General features: G+C 43.2%; 1 protein-coding gene across 5 annotated transcripts; it reads left to right on the forward strand.

Moving 5' to 3' along the window:
- Window positions 1-2,142: 2,142 nt before the first annotated feature.
- On the forward strand, window positions 2,143-11,651 carry LOC135546095 (transcription factor RelB-like). 5 transcript variants are annotated; one of them, XM_064974242.1, is made up of 11 exons: window positions 2,143-2,539; window positions 3,061-3,072; window positions 3,308-3,495; window positions 5,228-5,560; window positions 6,324-6,490; window positions 6,701-6,792; window positions 6,936-7,067; window positions 7,239-7,343; window positions 7,564-7,779; window positions 7,961-8,032; window positions 9,799-11,651. In XM_064974242.1, the coding sequence occupies exons 1-11, from the start codon at window positions 2,506-2,508 to the stop codon at window positions 10,290-10,292; spliced, it is 1,845 nt and encodes a 614-aa protein (XP_064830314.1). In that variant the 5' UTR covers window positions 2,143-2,505; the 3' UTR covers window positions 10,293-11,651. The 5 variants fall into 5 exon arrangements, with proteins under 5 accessions (XP_064830314.1, XP_064830316.1, XP_064830313.1 ...); XM_064974244.1 differs by lacking the exon at window positions 3,061-3,072 and having other exon boundaries at window positions 2,144-2,539; XM_064974241.1 differs by lacking the exons at window positions 2,143-2,539; window positions 3,061-3,072 and having other exon boundaries at window positions 3,083-3,495.
- The last annotated feature ends 7,592 nt before the right edge of the window (window positions 11,652-19,243 follow it).

A 19,243-nucleotide genomic window follows, 5' to 3' on the forward strand; every position in this document is an offset into this window, starting at 1 on the left:
CCCTCTGTTCCTGTCTCGGCTGTTCCTTTTTTCTAGTTTTCCAGGTTTTTACCTTTTCTGCCTGCCTGCCGTCTTGTACCTTTTCCCCACCTATCTGGATTACTGACCCCTGCCTGCCCTTGACCTGTCTTTTGCCTGCCCCTGTTGGATAAATAAACTGTTGTTAATTTGACATTGTTCGACATAAGCTTTGGGTGACATGAGAAAGCAAGAAATGGTAGTTATATGCTTAGCTTATAAAAAGTGTACCTCTTCAATTTACCTCTCCAAATTAATTTAGGACCATCAACTGTCTGAGACATACAGGAGGTATCCCATCCACCAGAGCCAGTGAGTTCCGATCAGTCTGATTCTCTGTGCTCTGAGTTGAAGCTTGAGGTAGGCTATACATTAAACAACTGTTGAAAAGTAAATATCTCCCATTTATAACACTGCACTAATCCATCAAATGTTCTCACAGGTGCCTTTTGTTTGATTACATACACAGATGAACCAAAAACACTAGCACTGCAACACTCAGAACAAAGAGAGCAGCAGTGCCTGGACTTTGCAGTCTCCCTCTTTGAGTCCCCCTTGAGAGACAGGCAGAACCTCCCACCCACACAGCACCCACCTCTCTAGTCCACACACAATAATTCAGTATTTGAGTCTATGATTGTCATGTGAGTGTACCTGGGTGATTTTGCAACTACGGAGCTTCTATGTCCTCAGGGTCAATTTTGGGGATTTATTTTTTGAAATATGTTTTTATTCTTTATATATTAATGACGTGATGTAAATTACATTTGTTTATAGCTGTTTTAGAAAAATGACAACAATATATACATTCCTGAATCGTACGATCGCAGCCATTATCAGATATTATTTCTAGACAAATCAAACAATTATAATACTGGTAAAAATGGTGTATCAATAAATAAAAAAATCTGAAAGCTGAATCTGAAAGGGCCAAAGTGCCCGAAGTTGCAAAATCACCCCCCAGAATCGAAGGTTGGTTTTCACAGCTATTGCACAAGGTGTTTGTTCATTGTTGTAAATTGTAAGGTATCCCTTTACGGTATTCGTTAGTTCAACATGATTCATTATTGTGTCCTAGGACCTACAATAGATGCATATATTCAACCACAGGGGTGTACTAATGAGCTATGCGAGATAGAAAAAAGTATCATAAGAGAACTACTGAAAGTAATATTATTTCAGTGTAGATAAGGGTACGACAGGTTCAATTAAAAATATGCCAGCCAGACAAGCCAGTGTATGAATCAAACGTATTTGCATATGAATGAAGTGGAAATTAGCTGACTTTGTGATCTGTAAGGTAAGTAGATCACATATTTTCTCTATTTCCGAAACGTAGCAAAGTTTAAGACATGGATGTCATGTTCTTAAAATGTTAACACGGTACCCCAAAACACTTGGAAGTAATGTTTTCGTCATATTAGCTCAATAAAACTCGTTTAAAACGGGAATAATGATCTCCAAAATTCGATGCATTAGGTTAATATAGCAACGAACCTAATAGTTGATTGAACCCCATTGTGATTTGGAGGGACACTTTTTGCCATGACACCCCCATTGATTTGGTTAGTCACTCTTACGCGAACATATTTTCACTTATGTCCCCCAAAATGCCAGGGCCGGCGATGTTTGGAGGTGTGGGTATTGATGTGGGTATGCAGACCTGCGAGCAACTGCGGTCCCTCATGATGAGTTCGGCTTTTTTTTGTGGCCCTCACCACTGTCAAAATTGCTCATCTCTGACATAAAGGATAGATTAATTGGATTAGTTGGCATATCGTTTGAATCACACCGGGATGCACCACCATGAGAAATTGCATGTTTGTGCACTACCAGTATCCTTCATCATTCTATTATTAATATCCGACTCTATTTTGCATTAAACAATGAAATATACTTAGTGCAAGTTGCTATATTTTTAAAGTACAATAATCGATCCCATTGTGCGTAAAAAACCGGACATGAGGAAGGGTCTTCTTTTTTATATCAGGATATTCACACTCGGGTCATTGCACTTTGCAGCTATTATAAAACAGTAGTTTGCAAAATATAGTTGATGGAATGAGCCGTCATCTGAAGTTTCTACATGGTCACTGCCGGCACAACACTGCCTCTGGGGGTTTCCCAAGCAGTGATGTAAGGGGATTTCCACCCAACCGAACAGCCAGTCAAATCCATCCAACAATTGCGGAACTAAACGCACACTCGAACAGGGCGCTTGTGAGGCGACTCATTTTAGCCAAAACATATGCACGAGCTCATCGCATGCAGGAGATGTAGAATTTGTATGCTTTTTAACAACGAAAGGCCAATTGAACCATATCGAAGTACGAGAGCGAAGAGAGGACAATATTTGATTGCAGTAGCCTACCATGGCCACGAAATGATCGGTCAGGGGAAATAGGGCGGAATTGTGTTTTTGTCTGTTTTTTTTATTTTTATACTCGAACAAGGTTTTCAGCTCCAGGACAAACGTCGTAACGTGCCATGAGAAATATGAGTGTTCAAAACTGCACTGCAAGTAAGTGTCTTTTCTTTTAAATAAACGGAATCTGAGTTATGCATCAACGGTGTTTGACGTGTGTTGTCCCAAGTCATTCACATTCGCACGAACAGTAAGTATAATTTTCATAAATAATTTATCTACTTGTAGTGTAAACGCATTGTCACGGGTCTGTGTCAAAAAGTGGACAGACTGCAGGGGCCTAGACAAGAGATCCTATAGTGTAAACGGCACCCACGGCCTGGCTATTCAAACTGCACACACCCATGCTATTCATTTGACAGTTTGTGTTGTCATTCTGTCTTCCCCAGCGTGACTGACAGTTGAGTAGAAGGGTCAACACCCACTTCAGAGACGTTAGTCTTAGACACTAGTCTTAGGCTACCTGTTAAACCTATACTATTACATTGCAATACGTATACTTACCTGTTATACTTAGACTATTACAATCACTATCATACATGTATATAGTTTTGCCTGTCACAAAGAAATCATTAATGAGTTAACTCACTTTTTTTTTCTCCCGCTTTGTACAACAGCAAATGACTTGGGTGAGTAGGCTATTTGTTATTAATGTATAGTTATTTTTTTAAATGGCTAGTAGTCATATAGTCTACGAGCGTGCCTCCCAGGCCTGTGCATCATGCTCATGGTTTGATGTAGCTGGTACTGTACACATACAGACGTGGATCACACTCAGATGGCCAACCCACCAGCTCAATGTTTGCAGGACCCCCATCAGCGTGTTTGCAGTCTCCCTCATCCCACTCCCTCTACTCTTTTTAGACATCATTCAGGAGGTGATCTCTGCAGACCGAGAGTTTCCCTGTCAGGCCCAGTCTCGTTTCTGCCTCCCCAGACCTCCTCATCCCCCTGTAGACTCTGTCCCCCAGGCTCAGAACCACAGGGCCATGCCCAGGCAGATCCCCTCCTCGACGCCCCCAGTACTGGTGCCAAGGGGCACGACCTCCAGGGTGAGTACCAGGCCTTTCGGGATCTAATACAAAAATATATTAAATAAATGATACATTTCTACAAGGGAGATAGTCTTTGTTAGGCCATTGATTCATAGAGTTCAACAGAAAAATGGAGGGGTTGACTTTTTGGTATTTGACATTTCATTTAGGTTCCCCATTAGCTGTCGAAAAAGCAGCAGCTACTCTTCCTGGGGTCCACAGATGGCCTTACATACCAGCTCAAAACTTGTAGTTGTTGTGTGGTGGTTAGTTAGTGATTTGATTTGTTTCTGCAGCCACTCAGGTACTCTTTATGGTCGCATCAGTTCACACTGTCAGGGCTTGGTATCTCAGTTTGTTGTAATAGTTGGGAGATAAAGTCAAGAAAACAGCTAAGGTCTAGTTTTATCTGGGAAGTGTGCTATCGCTTCCTCGTGGGCTAGTTGTGGGAACCAAGGCAGACAGACACACCTCAGGGATAAGTGAAACTCAACTACTCACAGTTTCCATGGATAAGCGTGGTGACTCAATTCACTGGTGCTTTGACTTCTAAGGCGGCCTTGATTACCTTGTTGTCATGCCTTGGGTTGCTGTTCTCCAATAGTCTGCAACTCACAGTGAGACAATTGTGGTCTGTGTACGTCTGTGAGTCAAAGCGGTGCCTTGAGAGAGACTGTAAGCTGAGTTGACACACCCCCGTCTGCATGTTGTGGCAGCTCGTGGGGGAGGTGGCAGAAAAAGGAGAGAAAGAGTGTCATCTGATTCCTACTTTCGTTTTGAGTTCCCTTCCTTCCGGGACCCAACCCTTTCAGGGTGGAAGTTCACATTCTGAGGCTTTTCTGCTTTTCTAATTGGTCGATCTGTTGTAGATTATGTCAACTTCCTGTTTCCTGAACATGCGCCTCCCGGCTCGATCCAAGTTGCTTTTGTGTAGAGGCTCTAAGGCATGCCAACACTATTACTCTTACACACTCGCAAACATAATCCGCCTGTAGACGCTACTTTGAGGTGGAGCACAATGATCTCACACGCACCTCTTTTTGCTCATACTTGCTCAACTTCTGGCGGTTTGTTTAGTCAGACTTGAGTTGTAGTGCAGCTTGTAATAACAAAGGAAGAAGGCGATCCCTTAAGTCGGTCAGCTTTTTTTCTTTGTTCCGGTTTGTTTTTGGTGAGTAGTTTTTCCTGTTGCTGGTCTCTAGGGATTCTTCAAACGGGCTGTTAATTAGAAGGTATGTGGTTGAACTTGGAGAGTGAAGGGCAAAGTGTGTGTGAGAGAGATTGTGTCTGACTGTAATGACCACAGGCCGTTTAAAAAAAAAATGTATATAAGTATACCATTTTGAAGTGTAAGAGAACCTAGGAGAAATGAGCAGACGGACAGAGCTAGAGAGATGGAGGCATGAAGGATGAAGAACAGTCAGGCATCTCAGCAGCCTGAGAGGGTGGAAGGGAGACGGAAGTATAGAGGGGTTAACCAAAAACGGAAGGGGTGCTCTCTAGTTTAACGGTTGAAAGGGGGGCATGGCAACAGAATGTGTCAAATGAGGACATAGAAAGTGGTGTACCGAAGAGGGAATATGTAGATAACAATAACAATGCAGGTTATCTTTGAAAACGCTCTCACCATTTCACTCTCAGTACCGTCATGATGATGTTTTGGATGCAAAGTTAACTGTTTGTTGTCTGCTGTGTTCTTTACATGGATTTTTAAACATGGCCACTGACTTTAAACGATGTCTCTCTGCAGCCGCCCTGCTTCTTCCCTCAGCCTCAGCACCCCTCTAGCACCAGAGATATGGCAGCACCTCACCCTACTCGTGGGGTCTCTCACTCGGGCTCAAACCAACAAGGACGGGGGTCCTCTGGTTCAGGGACTTCCAGGGGGCCAGATAGTCCCTCTCGACAGGCCCAGACAGACACAGATCTGCTGGAGCAGATCCTGGAGAGGCCCACCCTGGCTGTGGTGGAGCAGCCCAAAGAGAGAGGCATGAGATTCCGTTATGAGTGTGAGGGCCGCTCGGCCGGGAGCATCCTAGGGGCCTCCAGTGGAGACTCCACCAAGACCCTGCCTGCTATAGAGGTACCCAATAGATCCATATTGTAGTTTGTATTTATTTGAAGTTGATTGGAAACACTTTAATTTAAAACAACTTAGCGAAGTCGCAGTTAATGCCCTTACTCTTGTGATAAGGGACATCTTTCATCGTGACCACTCAGTCTTGGTTTAACGTCTCATTAATATAGAACCTAGTACTTATATTTGTTTACTGCAAATTGTGTTCCCAATGTCATCCCTAACCTGCACTGGATTTGTATGTTTGTGTGGGAAGTGGAAGGGGGTTAACGGAATGTACCATCTATCCCAGAATAAAGGTGTTTCCCCCCTTGTTGGTTTGGCTGCCCTCAACATGTAGAGCCTTGCTAGTGTAAGGAGCAGGGGCAGAGGGGAAGGGGGAGGAATTACATGTAACTGAAATAGAAAGTACCCCACAAATCCACATCTTTGTGTGGTTCAAACTAAGGGGATTACCCCCCCCCCTTTAAACACTGTTGATTCGCACCCACTTACTACAATTCAGACCGCATCCCTCTAAGATTAACACTACCAGACAAGTGTGAAGTTTGACAGTTGAAAGGGAGAGTTTTGGTTAATCACTGCACATTTATTCAGTTTTAATCATGCTCTCACTTGCGTTGGAGGAAGAAAGACGTTTTGATTGATGCATATCTCTCTCCCCCTCCTCTTTCTTTGTCCCTCTCCCCCGCTCTCTCTCCCCATTTCTTTCTCTGTCTTCACACTCTTTCCCCTCTCCTCCCTCTTTCCCCTCTCCTCCCTCTTTCAGCTCCAGGGTCCCATTCAGAACATAAAAAAAGTGATGGTCACTGTTTCCCTGGTGACTAAAGACTACCCGTACCGCCCACACCCCCACTGCCTTGTGGGTAAAGACTGTGCTGACGGTACCGGAATCTGTGTCATCTGCTTAAACCCTCACAGCAACCGACGTCACAGGTGCCCCTCTCTTTCTCTCCTCTATTCATCGCTCTCTTTTCTTGACAAGTGCATTTTCTCCCTTTGTCCACCAGAGGCCCATATCCTATTTCTTTCTCGTTCATTCTTCACCTCTTTGGGAATGCTTTGCCAGGAAAGTGCACTAGGTTAGTGTAAACATGCCTGTTTTTAATGGTTGGTAACTGACCATGTTTTGTGTGCATCATGCAGTTTCGCTAACCTGGGCATCCAGTGTGTCAGGCGGAAGGAGCTGGATGCCTCACTCGAGAAGAGACGGAATCAGAAGATCGACCCCTTTAAAAGTGAGCAGAGCCCTGACACGCGCACACAAAGCACATCGCAAGCGCACACAGAACTTACCCAATTACATAAACCCAATTTTATTGTACAAGAAAGTTGTATTTTCATTAGCCGTAGGGTAATATCCTCTCCTCTGTCCTCCCAGCGGGCCACTCTAAAAGCATCGAGGACATGGACATGAATGTGGTGCGGCTGTGTTTCCAGTGTGAGCTGGAGTGGGAGGATGGAAATAAGGACTTCCTGAACCCCATAGTGTCCAACCCCGTCTATGACAAGAGTAAGATCACCCCCCCCCAAACGTCCTCCTGACACGGACACCTGCGCATGACTGCTTTTACAATAGTCTTCAAACGTGATACGAACCAGTACCGTCACACCACAGCTATGTAAATGTACTTCCTTCCTGAACCATCTAGCAGGTGCTCAGTGTGTGTGTGTGTGTTTACAGAGGCGACCACCACATCTGAGTTGAAGATCAACCGTCTGAACATTGTTAAAGGGCCATGCACCGGCAAGACTGAGATCTACATGCTCTGCGACAAAGTCCAGAAAGGTGAGATCGAGCCAGACTCCCAAGTTGTAACATAGAAACACTGTGTTGAGCGCTCTGATATCTAGCAAATCAAAGGGTGAAGGCAAAATCCTGTTTTTAAACAACTCGATGGAAGTGGTACATAATGTGCAATGACACCTCTCTGGAAATACACGGTTGAAGTCATGCAGCCTGCAGGACTATACAAGCTGATTGGTGTGTGTGTGTGTTTCCCGCTCAGACGACATAGAGATCATCTTCAAGAGGGGGTCTTGGGAGGCCAAGGCGGAGTTTGCCCAGACGGACGTCCACCGGCAGATCGCTATCGTGTTCAAGACCCCGTCCTACCAGGAACAGGACGTGGGGGAGGAAGTGGAAGTAAATGTCCTCCTGCGTCGTCTCTCGGACCACATGGACAGTGACCCCGTCACGTTTACCTACCAGCCCGACAACACAGGTTGATACAACTTATGAATGTTATATATATATGTATGTATGTGTGTATATATGTATATATGATATCATAATGCTGTGTTATAACATGTTATGTATTGTGCAATAATATAACATTATAGAGACAAGAGCTATTCAAATAGAGGGATGAAAGATATGTTTTTCTGTTTTGATGCCGTGTTCAGATCCATATGAAGTGAAGCGGAAGAGGAAGATAAAGTCGGACATCGGCTTCACAGAGAGGTCCTGTGTGGCAGGTGAGGATTGGCCTCGGGCTCTTTCTCTTTCCAGCTTAAACTTCTGCACCTATTGCAGGACAGAAAGTAAAAAAAGAAAATGAAAGCGAGAACAATAACAGCTGCTTCCACAGGACCCTCTCCGAAACAAATGACTGTACATCTGAGTGTCAATAAGGTGTTCTTAAATTCAGTGCATTCGGGAAGCATTCAGAGCCCGTGACTTTTTCCACATTTTGTTACATTACAGCCTTCAATTGTTGTTGTTTTTCTCATCAATTTACACACAATACCCCATAATGACAAAGCGAAAACAGGTTTTTAGAAAGTTTAGCAAATGTATTACAAATAAAAAACAGAAATACCTTATTTACTTGCATAAGTATTAAGACCCTTTGCTATGAGACTCGAAATTGAGATCAGGTGCATCCTGTTTCCATTGATCATCTTTGAGAGGATTCTACAACTTGATTGGAGTCCACCTGTGGTAAATTCAATTGATTGGACATGCTTTGGAAAACCACACACCTGTCTTTATAAGGTCCCACAGTTGACAGTGCATGTCAGAGTAAAAACCAAGCCATGAGGTCGAAGGAATTGTCCATAGACCTCCGAGACACGATCTGGGTGAAGGGTACCAAAAATGTCTGCAGCATTGAAAGTCTCCAAGAGCAAAATGGCCTCCATCATTCGTAAATGGAAGAAATATGCAAAAATCAAGACTCTTCCTTGAGCTGGCCACACGGCAACTGAGCAATCGGGGGAGAAGGGCCTTGGTCAGGGAGGTGACTAAGAAACCGATGGTCACTCTGACGGAGCACCAGAGTTCCTCTGTGGAGAAGGGAGAACCTTCCAGAAGGACAACCATCTCTGCAGCACTCCACCAATCAAGCCTGGTAGAGTGGCCAGATGGAAGCCACTCCTCAGTAAAAGGCACATGACAGCCCACTTGGGGTTTGCCAAAAGCCACCTAAAGGACTCTCAGACCATGAGAAACAAGATTCTCTGGTCTGGTGAAACCAAGATCGAACCCTTTGGCCTGAATGCCAAGCGTCACATCTGGAGGAAACCTGGCATCCTTGAAGCATGGTGGTGGCAGCATCATGCTATGGGGATGTTTTTCAGTGGCAGAGAGTGGGAGACTATTCAGGATCGAGGGAAAGATGAGCGGAGCAAAGTAAAGAGAGATCCTTGATGAAAACCTGCTCCAGAGTGCTCAGGACCTCAGACTCGGGCGAAGGTTCACCTTCCAACAGGACAACAACTCTAAGCACAGAGCCAAATAAAATTTGATTTGAAGACAACACAGGAGTGGCTTTGGGACAATTCTCTGAATGTCCTTGAGGGGCCCAGCCAGAGCCTGGACTTGAGTCCGATCATACATTTCTGGAGAGACCTGATAATAGCTGTGCAGCGACGCTCCCCATCCAACCTGACAGAGCTTGAGAGGATCTGCAGAGAACAATGGGACAAACTCTGCAAAAACAGGTGTGCCAAGCTTGTAGCGTCATACCCAAAAAGACTCAAGGATGTAATCGCTGCCAAAGGTGCTTTAACAAAGTACTGAGTACTGGATGCTTATGTAATATTTCATTATTTTATACATTTGCAAAATATTCTAAAAACCTGTTTTTGCTTTGACATTATGGGGTATTGTCTGTAGATTGATGAGGAAAATAATAATTGTATCCATTTTAGAATAGGACTGTAACGTAACAAAATGTAGAAAAAGTCAAGTGGTTTGAATACTTTCCGAATACACTGTAAGTCCTTTCTATCGCCCACAGTTCAAAATGTAGCTGCAGCAGGAGCCTCCACCTCTCAGCCATTCGAGCCGTTCACCTTCCCCCCAGCAGAGAGCCAGCTGGTCCCAGAAGAGTTGCATCCTCCTGCCCAGTCTGGGGCCTCCACCATGGGGGAGATCCACTACAATGACCTCCAGGAGGACAACTTCTTCAATGAGGACATGAGCCCAGACGACATCAGTATGCTCTCTCGAATTCTGTTCAGTGACTCTGCCCTCCTTGGCTTTGGCCAGGAGCTCAACTCCAACTTCACCCCAGGCGTCATGGACATGAACTTTAACTTCAACCAGGGTGGGTCTGGGCAGGACTTGGGCTACTATAACGACCTGCAGTTCAACCAGCTGGTCAACGAGAATCAGGCCTCTCCGATGGACCTCCTCCCAATGTTACTCCGCGGCTCGGCCCCTCAGGACCAGGGCCAGTGTGATAACGAGGGGTGTGATTTGGTCCAGGTAAAGACAGAGGGGGACCTATGAGGACAAAACGTAACCCCGTAAGACTGAATGTGGCGCGAATGTAGCCCCTGAACGTTAAGGGGCTTTTGTTGTGTTGCTCCTCAAACCAGAAGTGTAGGGTGTGTAAAGTCCTAACTCTGCCCTGTGACAGTCATCATCTCACCCAAATAAAGTACAGTATGAGAGTTTGAACACACACAGGTAATAGCAGTAGCGGAAGCACCTTGTACCTTAACGTTGTGATTACCCCTTGCCCCCAAAGGCCTCGCTGGATGAGGCTATAATCCAGACCCCTGCCCCCCCCCCCCCCCTTCCCACACACGACCACTACCAGACCCTAAAAGGATACGTTTCAAAATGTCTGCCCGGGCCCAAGTCTCTGAGTGTACTGTGCTGCCTTCACCATGCTGCTAACGTTAGCCTAAGGCTAATAGCTGTGATCAGCACTCACGGAAGACATGAAGCTTTAGCTCCTCCGGGGGACCAGAGTGATACTGGTGGAGGCGAGTTGCCCTTCCACTAGGCTAACCGTGGGTGTTCAGAACGATTCCTACCTACCCATTGTCATTACTGCCTGTGGTGACCAAATACAAAACGGACACACAAACTCAACCCTTGTCTGCCTTGTCAGTTTTTCTTGTCAGGCGCCGTCCTTACTGTGTATATATTGTGACTGAGGCAGAATTCCACCAGGACCTGCAGGAGATCCCTGATTTTGAGGGTTCAACTGAAGGAAAGCACAACAAAGGGCTAGATTCAATCCGTATCGCGGATGTTCAGCGCTATAGCGCGATTTAAATTTCAAGGTCATTTCCAATTGAGCCGACACATGCACCATTTACCAGGAATGCAGTCTCTGCGAATGCGGCATCATGCCGTTACATTTACATCCCACTGTAGCAAGGATCTTCAGCACTACAGATTGAATCGAGTCCTAAGCATTTAATTGTTGGCGCAAGACAACCTGAAATCTAACCCTCTGTGGAGAAATTGTTAAATAAAAAGGGACCAACCACAAATGCTGTTTTATTTTTCACTTTCCATATGTGATATATTCTTTGTTGTATAGTCAAAGTTGTATCGTCAAAAGTTCCTTTATTTTGACTGGTGTCTGTAGTTTTTGAATGTTGACATTAGTTTTAACCTCTGGCTCACCTGTTGACTCTGTTCATTGTAATAACCAATCTCCATGTACAGTAGAAACGACCATAGTCCAATGCGCTGTCCATCTGTTCCTAGTTTAAAACATGTTCTGTGTATGTCCAGATTCACAGCTTCATTGTACATTGTATGCCAGACTCCACCCTTCACACTGTAGTGTTTTGATTTTTGTCATTTAGTATTTCAAAAAATAAAATGATTCCAAGTCTTCATCTTAAACTCTGGTCACATCAAGTGGGTTTTGTTGTTGGCTATTTAATATTAATTACATGATAGCTTTATTCATTTTGTAAAAACTTAACTGGCCAATGATAAAGGAGAGAGAAAAAGAGAGAGGGATTGAATGAAAGACAGAGGGAAAGAGGCAAAGGATGTGGGAGAACGGGGAGCCAGACGAGTGTCTGTCCTCCTGGGTTCGTCTTTGTGTTCAGGCACTGCCGGCTTTTAATGCCATCCTATTTTTAGCTGCCACAGCTTTTGTTGCCGGGTCATAGTCCAGCCCACTCACATTCCTAAAAGCCTCACTCACATTTACTCCAAAAACTACGTGACTTCCCCTAACCTCACCAACACAACACAGTCTTGTACATGGGCCCTGACTTGACAATAAGTGTACAACACAGAAATATATGGTTTGTGTTGTATTTAACTGGTGTTTTATCTCATCTAAAAGCAGAGATGCTATTTTGTTAGCCCATCAGTTTCTGGGGAAGAGCTCTGATGAGGCTCTTCATTTTGTCCTCCAATGCCATTGGATATGGCTTTTTGCCTGATGAGATTACACCACCTGTGAGTCACTGTATCAACGATGACTCATTCTCCCATACACCTTCTGTGTAGTGCTGCTGAAACTTTATTTGGAAGCATTTCTATTTGGATGTATTTATTAAAACATAACTGTTTAATACCTTTGTGTTCAGAGTTTTTGCTGAGTCAGAGGAGCATTATGGGAAGTTATAAGGCCACTGTAAAATCCAACGCAGGGTAGCAGTTCAAGTACAAACAATATTTTTTTTTCATATGTTCTTACAGGAGAAGTTTAGGGGTTTGATCCGTTTTTTTAATGCCTACTGAACGCAACCCAGTGAAAGGCTACTGTATGGCAGCAAATGTTTCACTAGAGAGGCACAAATCACACCACCCTGTTACCTGCTAAACGGCACAAACCTGAATGGATCTCTCTTCACAGGTCCATGGTGAACGATATGACGACATAGATTTGTTTAATAAGCTCAATAAGGCCCAGTCTGAGCAGCTGTATCTCACACTGTACTTTTCACTGTTCACCAACACTGGAAATAGCGTTGCATAAAGCCACAGGGAAACTCCACGCTGGGCTCGCAACCAAAAGTTGAATTACCGTATGTACACAGTTAGTTACACACTGATGAGTATTACTAGAGGTACATCTATACACATTTCCTACTTTACTATATAGTGCATTTCATACTTGACTAAAGTATACACACTCATTAAATGGTTTTATTTCTATGGGTCTACTGTATATGCCCACGAGTTTTGGTCTGAATTCACTTTAAAACTAGCTCAGCAGCTTCAGAAGAATTTGCATACTTGCCCAGAAATAAACTTTAGGATTTTGAAACATGAAAAATTCCCATTACTTCATGCAGAAGAGCTTTTTCCTAATATACGGATTAGGAAAGCAGACGTGAGTGTTCACACAAGTAGGCCTACATATCATTGCACTGAGCTAAGAGTCATACCTCCTCATTCCAGAGATAACCTTTTTATAGTAGAGGTGAAAGCTAAAAGGTTAACATTACACACCCAAACACTTGCGTCTGATTGAGGAAGTTGAAATGTCCTATGTGGCCATACAACAATCCTCCACCTTCTCAAACCATCGATAGATCTTACTGACACGTTACTGACTTTACGTTCTGCAAATGTGGTTGAACGCAAATGAGAATGTGTGACATAACAAAGTCAACGTCTAACCTCTCCTCTCGCCACCTTCTCTGGTGCTAAAAACAACCTGTGTGTGTGACATATTGAATCTCAGTGACATATTCGGAAATTATTCAGACGCCTTGACTTTTTCCACATTTTGTTACGTTACAGCCTTATTCTAAAATTGATTACATAGTTTTTCTCCCCTCGTCAATCTACACACAATACCTCATAATGACAAAGCAAAAACAGGTTTATTTAAAATGGAGGGGAAAAATGAAATATCACATTTACACAGCTATTCAGACCCTTCACTCAGTAGCCTACTTTGTTGAAGCAAGCAAAGCTCAATGACATTCAGAGACTTGTCCCGAAGCCACTCCTGCGTTGTCATGTTTGTGTGCTTAGGGTCGTTGTCTTGTTGGAAGGTGAACCTTCGCCCCAGTCTGAGGTGCTGAGGGCTCAGGAGCAGGTTTTCATCAAGGATCTCTCTGTACTTTTCTCCGTTCATCTGTGCCTTGATCCTGACTAGTCTCCCAGTCCCTGCCGCTGAAAAACATCCCCCCCCAGCACGAAGCTGCGACCACCATGCTTTACCGTAGCGATGGTGCGAGGTTTCCTCCAGACGTGAAGCTTGGCATTCAGGCCAAAGAATTCAAACTTGGTTTCATCAAACCAGAGAATCTTGTTTCTCATGGTCTTAGCGACCATCGGGTTCTTGGTCACCTCCCTGACCCATGCCCTTCTCCCCCGATTGCTCAGTTTATCCAGGTGGCCAGCTCTAGGAAGAGTCTTGGTGGTTCCAAACTTCTTCCATTTAAGAATTTTTCATTTGATTTATTTTACTAGGCAAGTCAGTTAAGAACAAATTCTTATTTTCAATGACGGCCTAGGAACACTGGGTTAACTGCCTGTTCAGGGGCAGAACGACAGATTTGTACCTTGTCAGCTCGGGGATTCAAACTTGCAACCTTTCGGTTACTAGTCCAACACTCTAACCACTAGGCTACCCTGCTGAATGATGGAGAACACTGTGTTCTGTGGACCTTCAAGGCTGCAGACATTTTTTGGTACCCTTCCCCAGATCTGTGCCTCAACACAATCCTGTCTCGGAGCTCTACGGACAATTCTTTCGGCTTGGCTTTTGCTCTGACATGGACTGTCAACTGTGGAACCTTATATAGGCAGGTGTGTGCCTTTCCAAATCATGTCCAATCAATTGAATTTACCACAGGTGGACTCCAATCAAGTTGTAGAAACATCTGAAGGATGATGAATGGAAACAGGATGTACCTGAGCTCATTTTCGAGTGTCATAGCAAAGTGTCTGAATACTTATGTAAAAAAGTTTTTACATTTTTTTGTTTTCGCTTTGTCATTATGGAGTATTGTGTGTAGATTGCTGAAGATTTGTTTTTATTTAATCAATTATAAATCAAGGCTGTAAGGTCAAAAAAAAATGGGGAAAAGTCAAGTGGTGTGAATACTTTCTGAAGGCACTTTAGAATGAATTAAAACTAGATTGTCCTAAATGTGGAATGATTAAATCATTTCAATCACGATAAAGGATAAAAACTTAATTACCACATAACAGAAATACAGGAGGGAAGTTTGTTATATAAGGATGAACCAGGAGCCTGGTAGTGGTACAGTATGACTTGGCAGTTATCCTAGCACTCCATTTAAGCAGACTCGCTACTGCTTCCTAGTGGTTCCCAAAGGATATTTACGGGAAAAATACATTGACAACTTTCTTTTTTCTCAATGACATTCAATTCAGCATTGAAAAAAGCGCAAGTTTGTTCCACCTGAGTGAGTCTGACCACAAGTCAGAGACCCCTATGATGACACAACAAAGGCATTTGATGGATCATTTTTGTCTTCTAATGCCTCTTAAGGGGAAAGTAATCTAAAAAATTCATACGATTACGTTACTGAGTTTAGGTAATCAAAAAGTAACAGATTACAATTTTGGACAGGTAACTGGAACAGATTATATTTACAAGGTAACCTACTCAGCCCTGATTTGGGAGCATTGAATGTTGATGGCCCTATACACAGTGGGACTCAGGTGTAATTTATCATGGGCGACAATAACACAAGCAGTCACAAAGCCTGCATCTACACAGGCAGCCCAATTCTGATATTTTGCCCAGTTATTTGCAAAATAACTGATCTGATTGATCAAAAGATCAATTAGTGGAAAAAAATATCAGAATTGGGCTGCTTGTCTAAATGCAGCCTAAGGTGAAAATATGTACTAGTGTGATGTGTACTTTGTGTGCAGAGGATGTTGTGGTTTAGAGATGGCCTTCATAGCTGTCTCTCTGGGGGATTCAAGGGAATCCTGGCCTTGTAGGCTGACTGGCTGATCTTAGTGTGGAAACAATTAGCAAACAAGATCTGAATTTATCTGAATTTAGCTGATAGTGCTGTCACCTCCTGAACCACAATGGTTACAATAGGGCAGTGGTTCCCAAACTTTTTATAGTCCCCATACCCCTTCAAACATTCAACCTCCAGCTGCGTGTACCCCCTCTAGCACCAGGATCAGCACACTCTCAAATATTGTTTTTTGCCATCATTGTAAGCCTGCCACACACACACTATACGATACATTTATTAAACATAAGAATGAGTGTGAGTTTTTTGTCACAACCTGGCATGTGGGAAGTGACATAGAGCTCTTATAGGACCAGGGCACAAATAATAATATAATAATCAATCATTTTGCTCTTTATTTAGCCAGCTTACATATGAAACCTTATTCGTTCATCGAAAATTGTAAATAACTCACCACAGGTTAATGAGAAGGGTATGCTTGAAAGGATGCACATAACTCTGCAATGTTGAGTTGTATTGGAGAGAGACTCCGCCTTAAATCATTTTCCACATTTAGTTTCAAGCTAGTGAGGGCCGAGAATCCACTCTCACATAGGTATGCGGTTGCAAAGGGCATCAGTGTCTTAACAGTGAGATTTGCCAAGGCAGGATACTCTGCATGCAGCCCAATCCAGAAATCTGGCAGTGGCTTATGATTAAATTACATTTTCACAGAACCACTTGTTGCAATTTCAATGAGGCTCACTTGTTCAGATATCGGTAAGTGGACTGAAGGCAGGGCATGAAAGGGATAACGAATCCAGTTGTTTGTGTCATCTGTTTCAGGAAAGTACCTCCGTAATTGCGCACCCAACAAACCCAGATGCTTCGCTATATCATATTTGACATTATCCATAAGCTTGAGTTAATTTGCACACAAAAACTCATACAGACGTGTGTTGTCCTTGTTAATGCAGACAGAGAGGGGCTCCAACTTCTTAATAATAGCCTCAATTTTGTCCCGCACATTGAATATAGTGGCGGAGAGTCCCTGTAATCCTAGATTCAGATCATTCAGGTAGGCCAGTCATGTGAGAAACTAGTCATCATGCAAGCGATCAGACAAGTGAAAATCATGGTCAGTAAAAAAAACGTGTCAGTACTTTGCCCCTTGATAACCAGCACACTTCTGTAGGTTGTAAAAAGCGTTACATGGTCGCAGCCCATATCATTGCATAGCACAGAAAATACACGAGAGGTCTGGGGCCTTGCTTTAACAAAGTTAACAATTTTCACTGTAGTGTCCAAAACGTCTTTCAAGCTGACAGGCATTCCCTTGGCAGCAAGAGCCTCTCGGTGGATGCTGCAGTGTACCCAAGTGGTGTTGGGGGCAACTGCTAGCACGTGCGTTACCACTCCACTATGTCTCCCTGTCATGGCTTTTGCACCGTCAGTACAGATACCAACATGAGCAGCAGCTACGTTTGGCTACATACGGACTGTTAGTGGAATTCCCGCAAGAGAGTAACGGTTAATGCGATTGGATGTCAACTATTTGACGAGGCTACCTGTATTTGACATTGTATTGTTATTTCGCTGAACACTACACGGTTTAATTTTATTTTTGGCAGTGAAACGAGGCTACCCAGGCGAGAAAAAAACCTCTCCCAAATGTATAGCCCCGTTAGAAAATATAAATGGACTGTTTTTCTTAATGTGTATATATATACCCCAGTTTGGGAATAACTGCAAAAGGGGAAAGTGTGAATACAAAACATTAGGAACACCTTCCTAATATTGAGTTGCCCCCTCCCCATAGCGATGCTGGCCCATGTTGCTTCCCACAGGTGTGTTTAAGTTGACTGGATGTCCTTTGGGTGGTGGACATTTCTTGACACACAAAGGAAACTATTGAATGTGAAAAACCCAGCCATGTTGCAGTTCTATTACCAAAGGCACTTAAATATTTTGTCTTGCTCATTCACCCTGTGAATGACACACACCCACACACAATCCATATCTCAATTGTCTCAAGGCTTAAAAATCCTTCTTTAACCTGTCTCCTCCTCTTCATCTACACTGACTGAAGTAGATTTAACAAGTGACATCAATAAGGGATCATAGTTTTCACCTGGTCATGTCATGGAAAGAGCAGGTGTCCTTAACGTTTTGTATACTCAGTGTATGTCATCTCCTGATGACTGTTTGATTTCAAATCCAGAAAAGGTTCACCAAGTAAATAAACCTCGCCTTCCGACCCACTTGTCAGTCAATGACAAAATATAAATACATACCCATACAATCATGAGGGAATGGAACAAAGCAATTACCACATCTTGTCAAATTCAAAGTCATTGAGAAGCTCAGTCTCAAGTCACAGTGATCAGATCATGTCACATGTCCATATACAAATCTATAGTATACTACACTGTCAATCCATTCACTATCTTAACAATGAAATAATTTAAGGCCCTGATCACACAGCAAATGAGGCATCTTCCCTGAACGATGATCCACACATGGTATATTTCACTGTTTAATGCTTAGTTTGCATACTGTGCAATCCTCATTGAAGACTCTGCCTGCATAATGGCATAAAGACAGGTTTAAAAAAAAGGTATGGGCCTTTTAGATTTAGAGTGAGGGTAATTCCAGCCTTTGGCATACAACATCGCCTATCCTTATAAGTTGAGGATGAACCTTTAGACAGGTAATTGTTGAGAAGTCCTACTCGGTTGCTAGGTTACAACACCCACGGGAGTCCCCCAACTAACAGGGTTTCCCCGCCTAAACACACACTATTTGGTAATGGAAACAGTTACAGCAGGATATGTGCAGAGGCACACTGAAGGAGTCGAAAGCGAAAGCCACACAACAACAAAAAACACAGTGTTTACAGAAGAGCCAAGCAACTTCTTTTTCAATAATATAGTTGTGTACCATATAAGGGAATTTCATAGACACGGGTGTATGTGGTCTTCATTACATTTAAGTGAGTTAAGGAGTGTGTGGATGAACTCCATCTTGCCTTATAGTCCTTGTAATCTTCCAAGAAGCACAAACAGAGAGTGGGACATTTACATAGCTGCGTTATATTCAAAATGTAAATGAGAAAACTAAGCTTATTTGTTTAAGATTCAATTATTCTAGGCTATTGCCTGTTGTGTTGAGACTAATACCATGATGACGACCTGGGGCCTCATTTATCAACGGCGTGTACATTTCGTCCAAAATTCTGGCGTAGGTGGAGATTCTAGGCTTTGCCTGTGCAACAAATTATTATTGGAATTTATCAAACTGTCGCATGGAACATACAGAGCCTTCAGAAAGTATTCATATCCCTTGACTTACTCCACATTTTGTTGTGTTACAGCCAGAATTCAAACTTGATAAAAAAATGTTTTTAAATATCACCCACCTGCAAACAATACCCCATAACGATGAAGTTACTTATTTATTTTTCTTCAATTGATTTAAAATGAAATACAGAAATATCAAATGTACATAAATATTCACAACCCTCTGTTATGACACTCCAAATTGAGCTCAGGTGCATTCCTATGATCATCCTTGAGATGT

Source organism: Oncorhynchus masou, chromosome 9 (assembly GCF_036934945.1).
Source record: "Oncorhynchus masou masou isolate Uvic2021 chromosome 9, UVic_Omas_1.1, whole genome shotgun sequence".
In the NCBI taxonomy this organism is placed as follows: domain Eukaryota; kingdom Metazoa; phylum Chordata; class Actinopteri; order Salmoniformes; family Salmonidae; genus Oncorhynchus; species Oncorhynchus masou.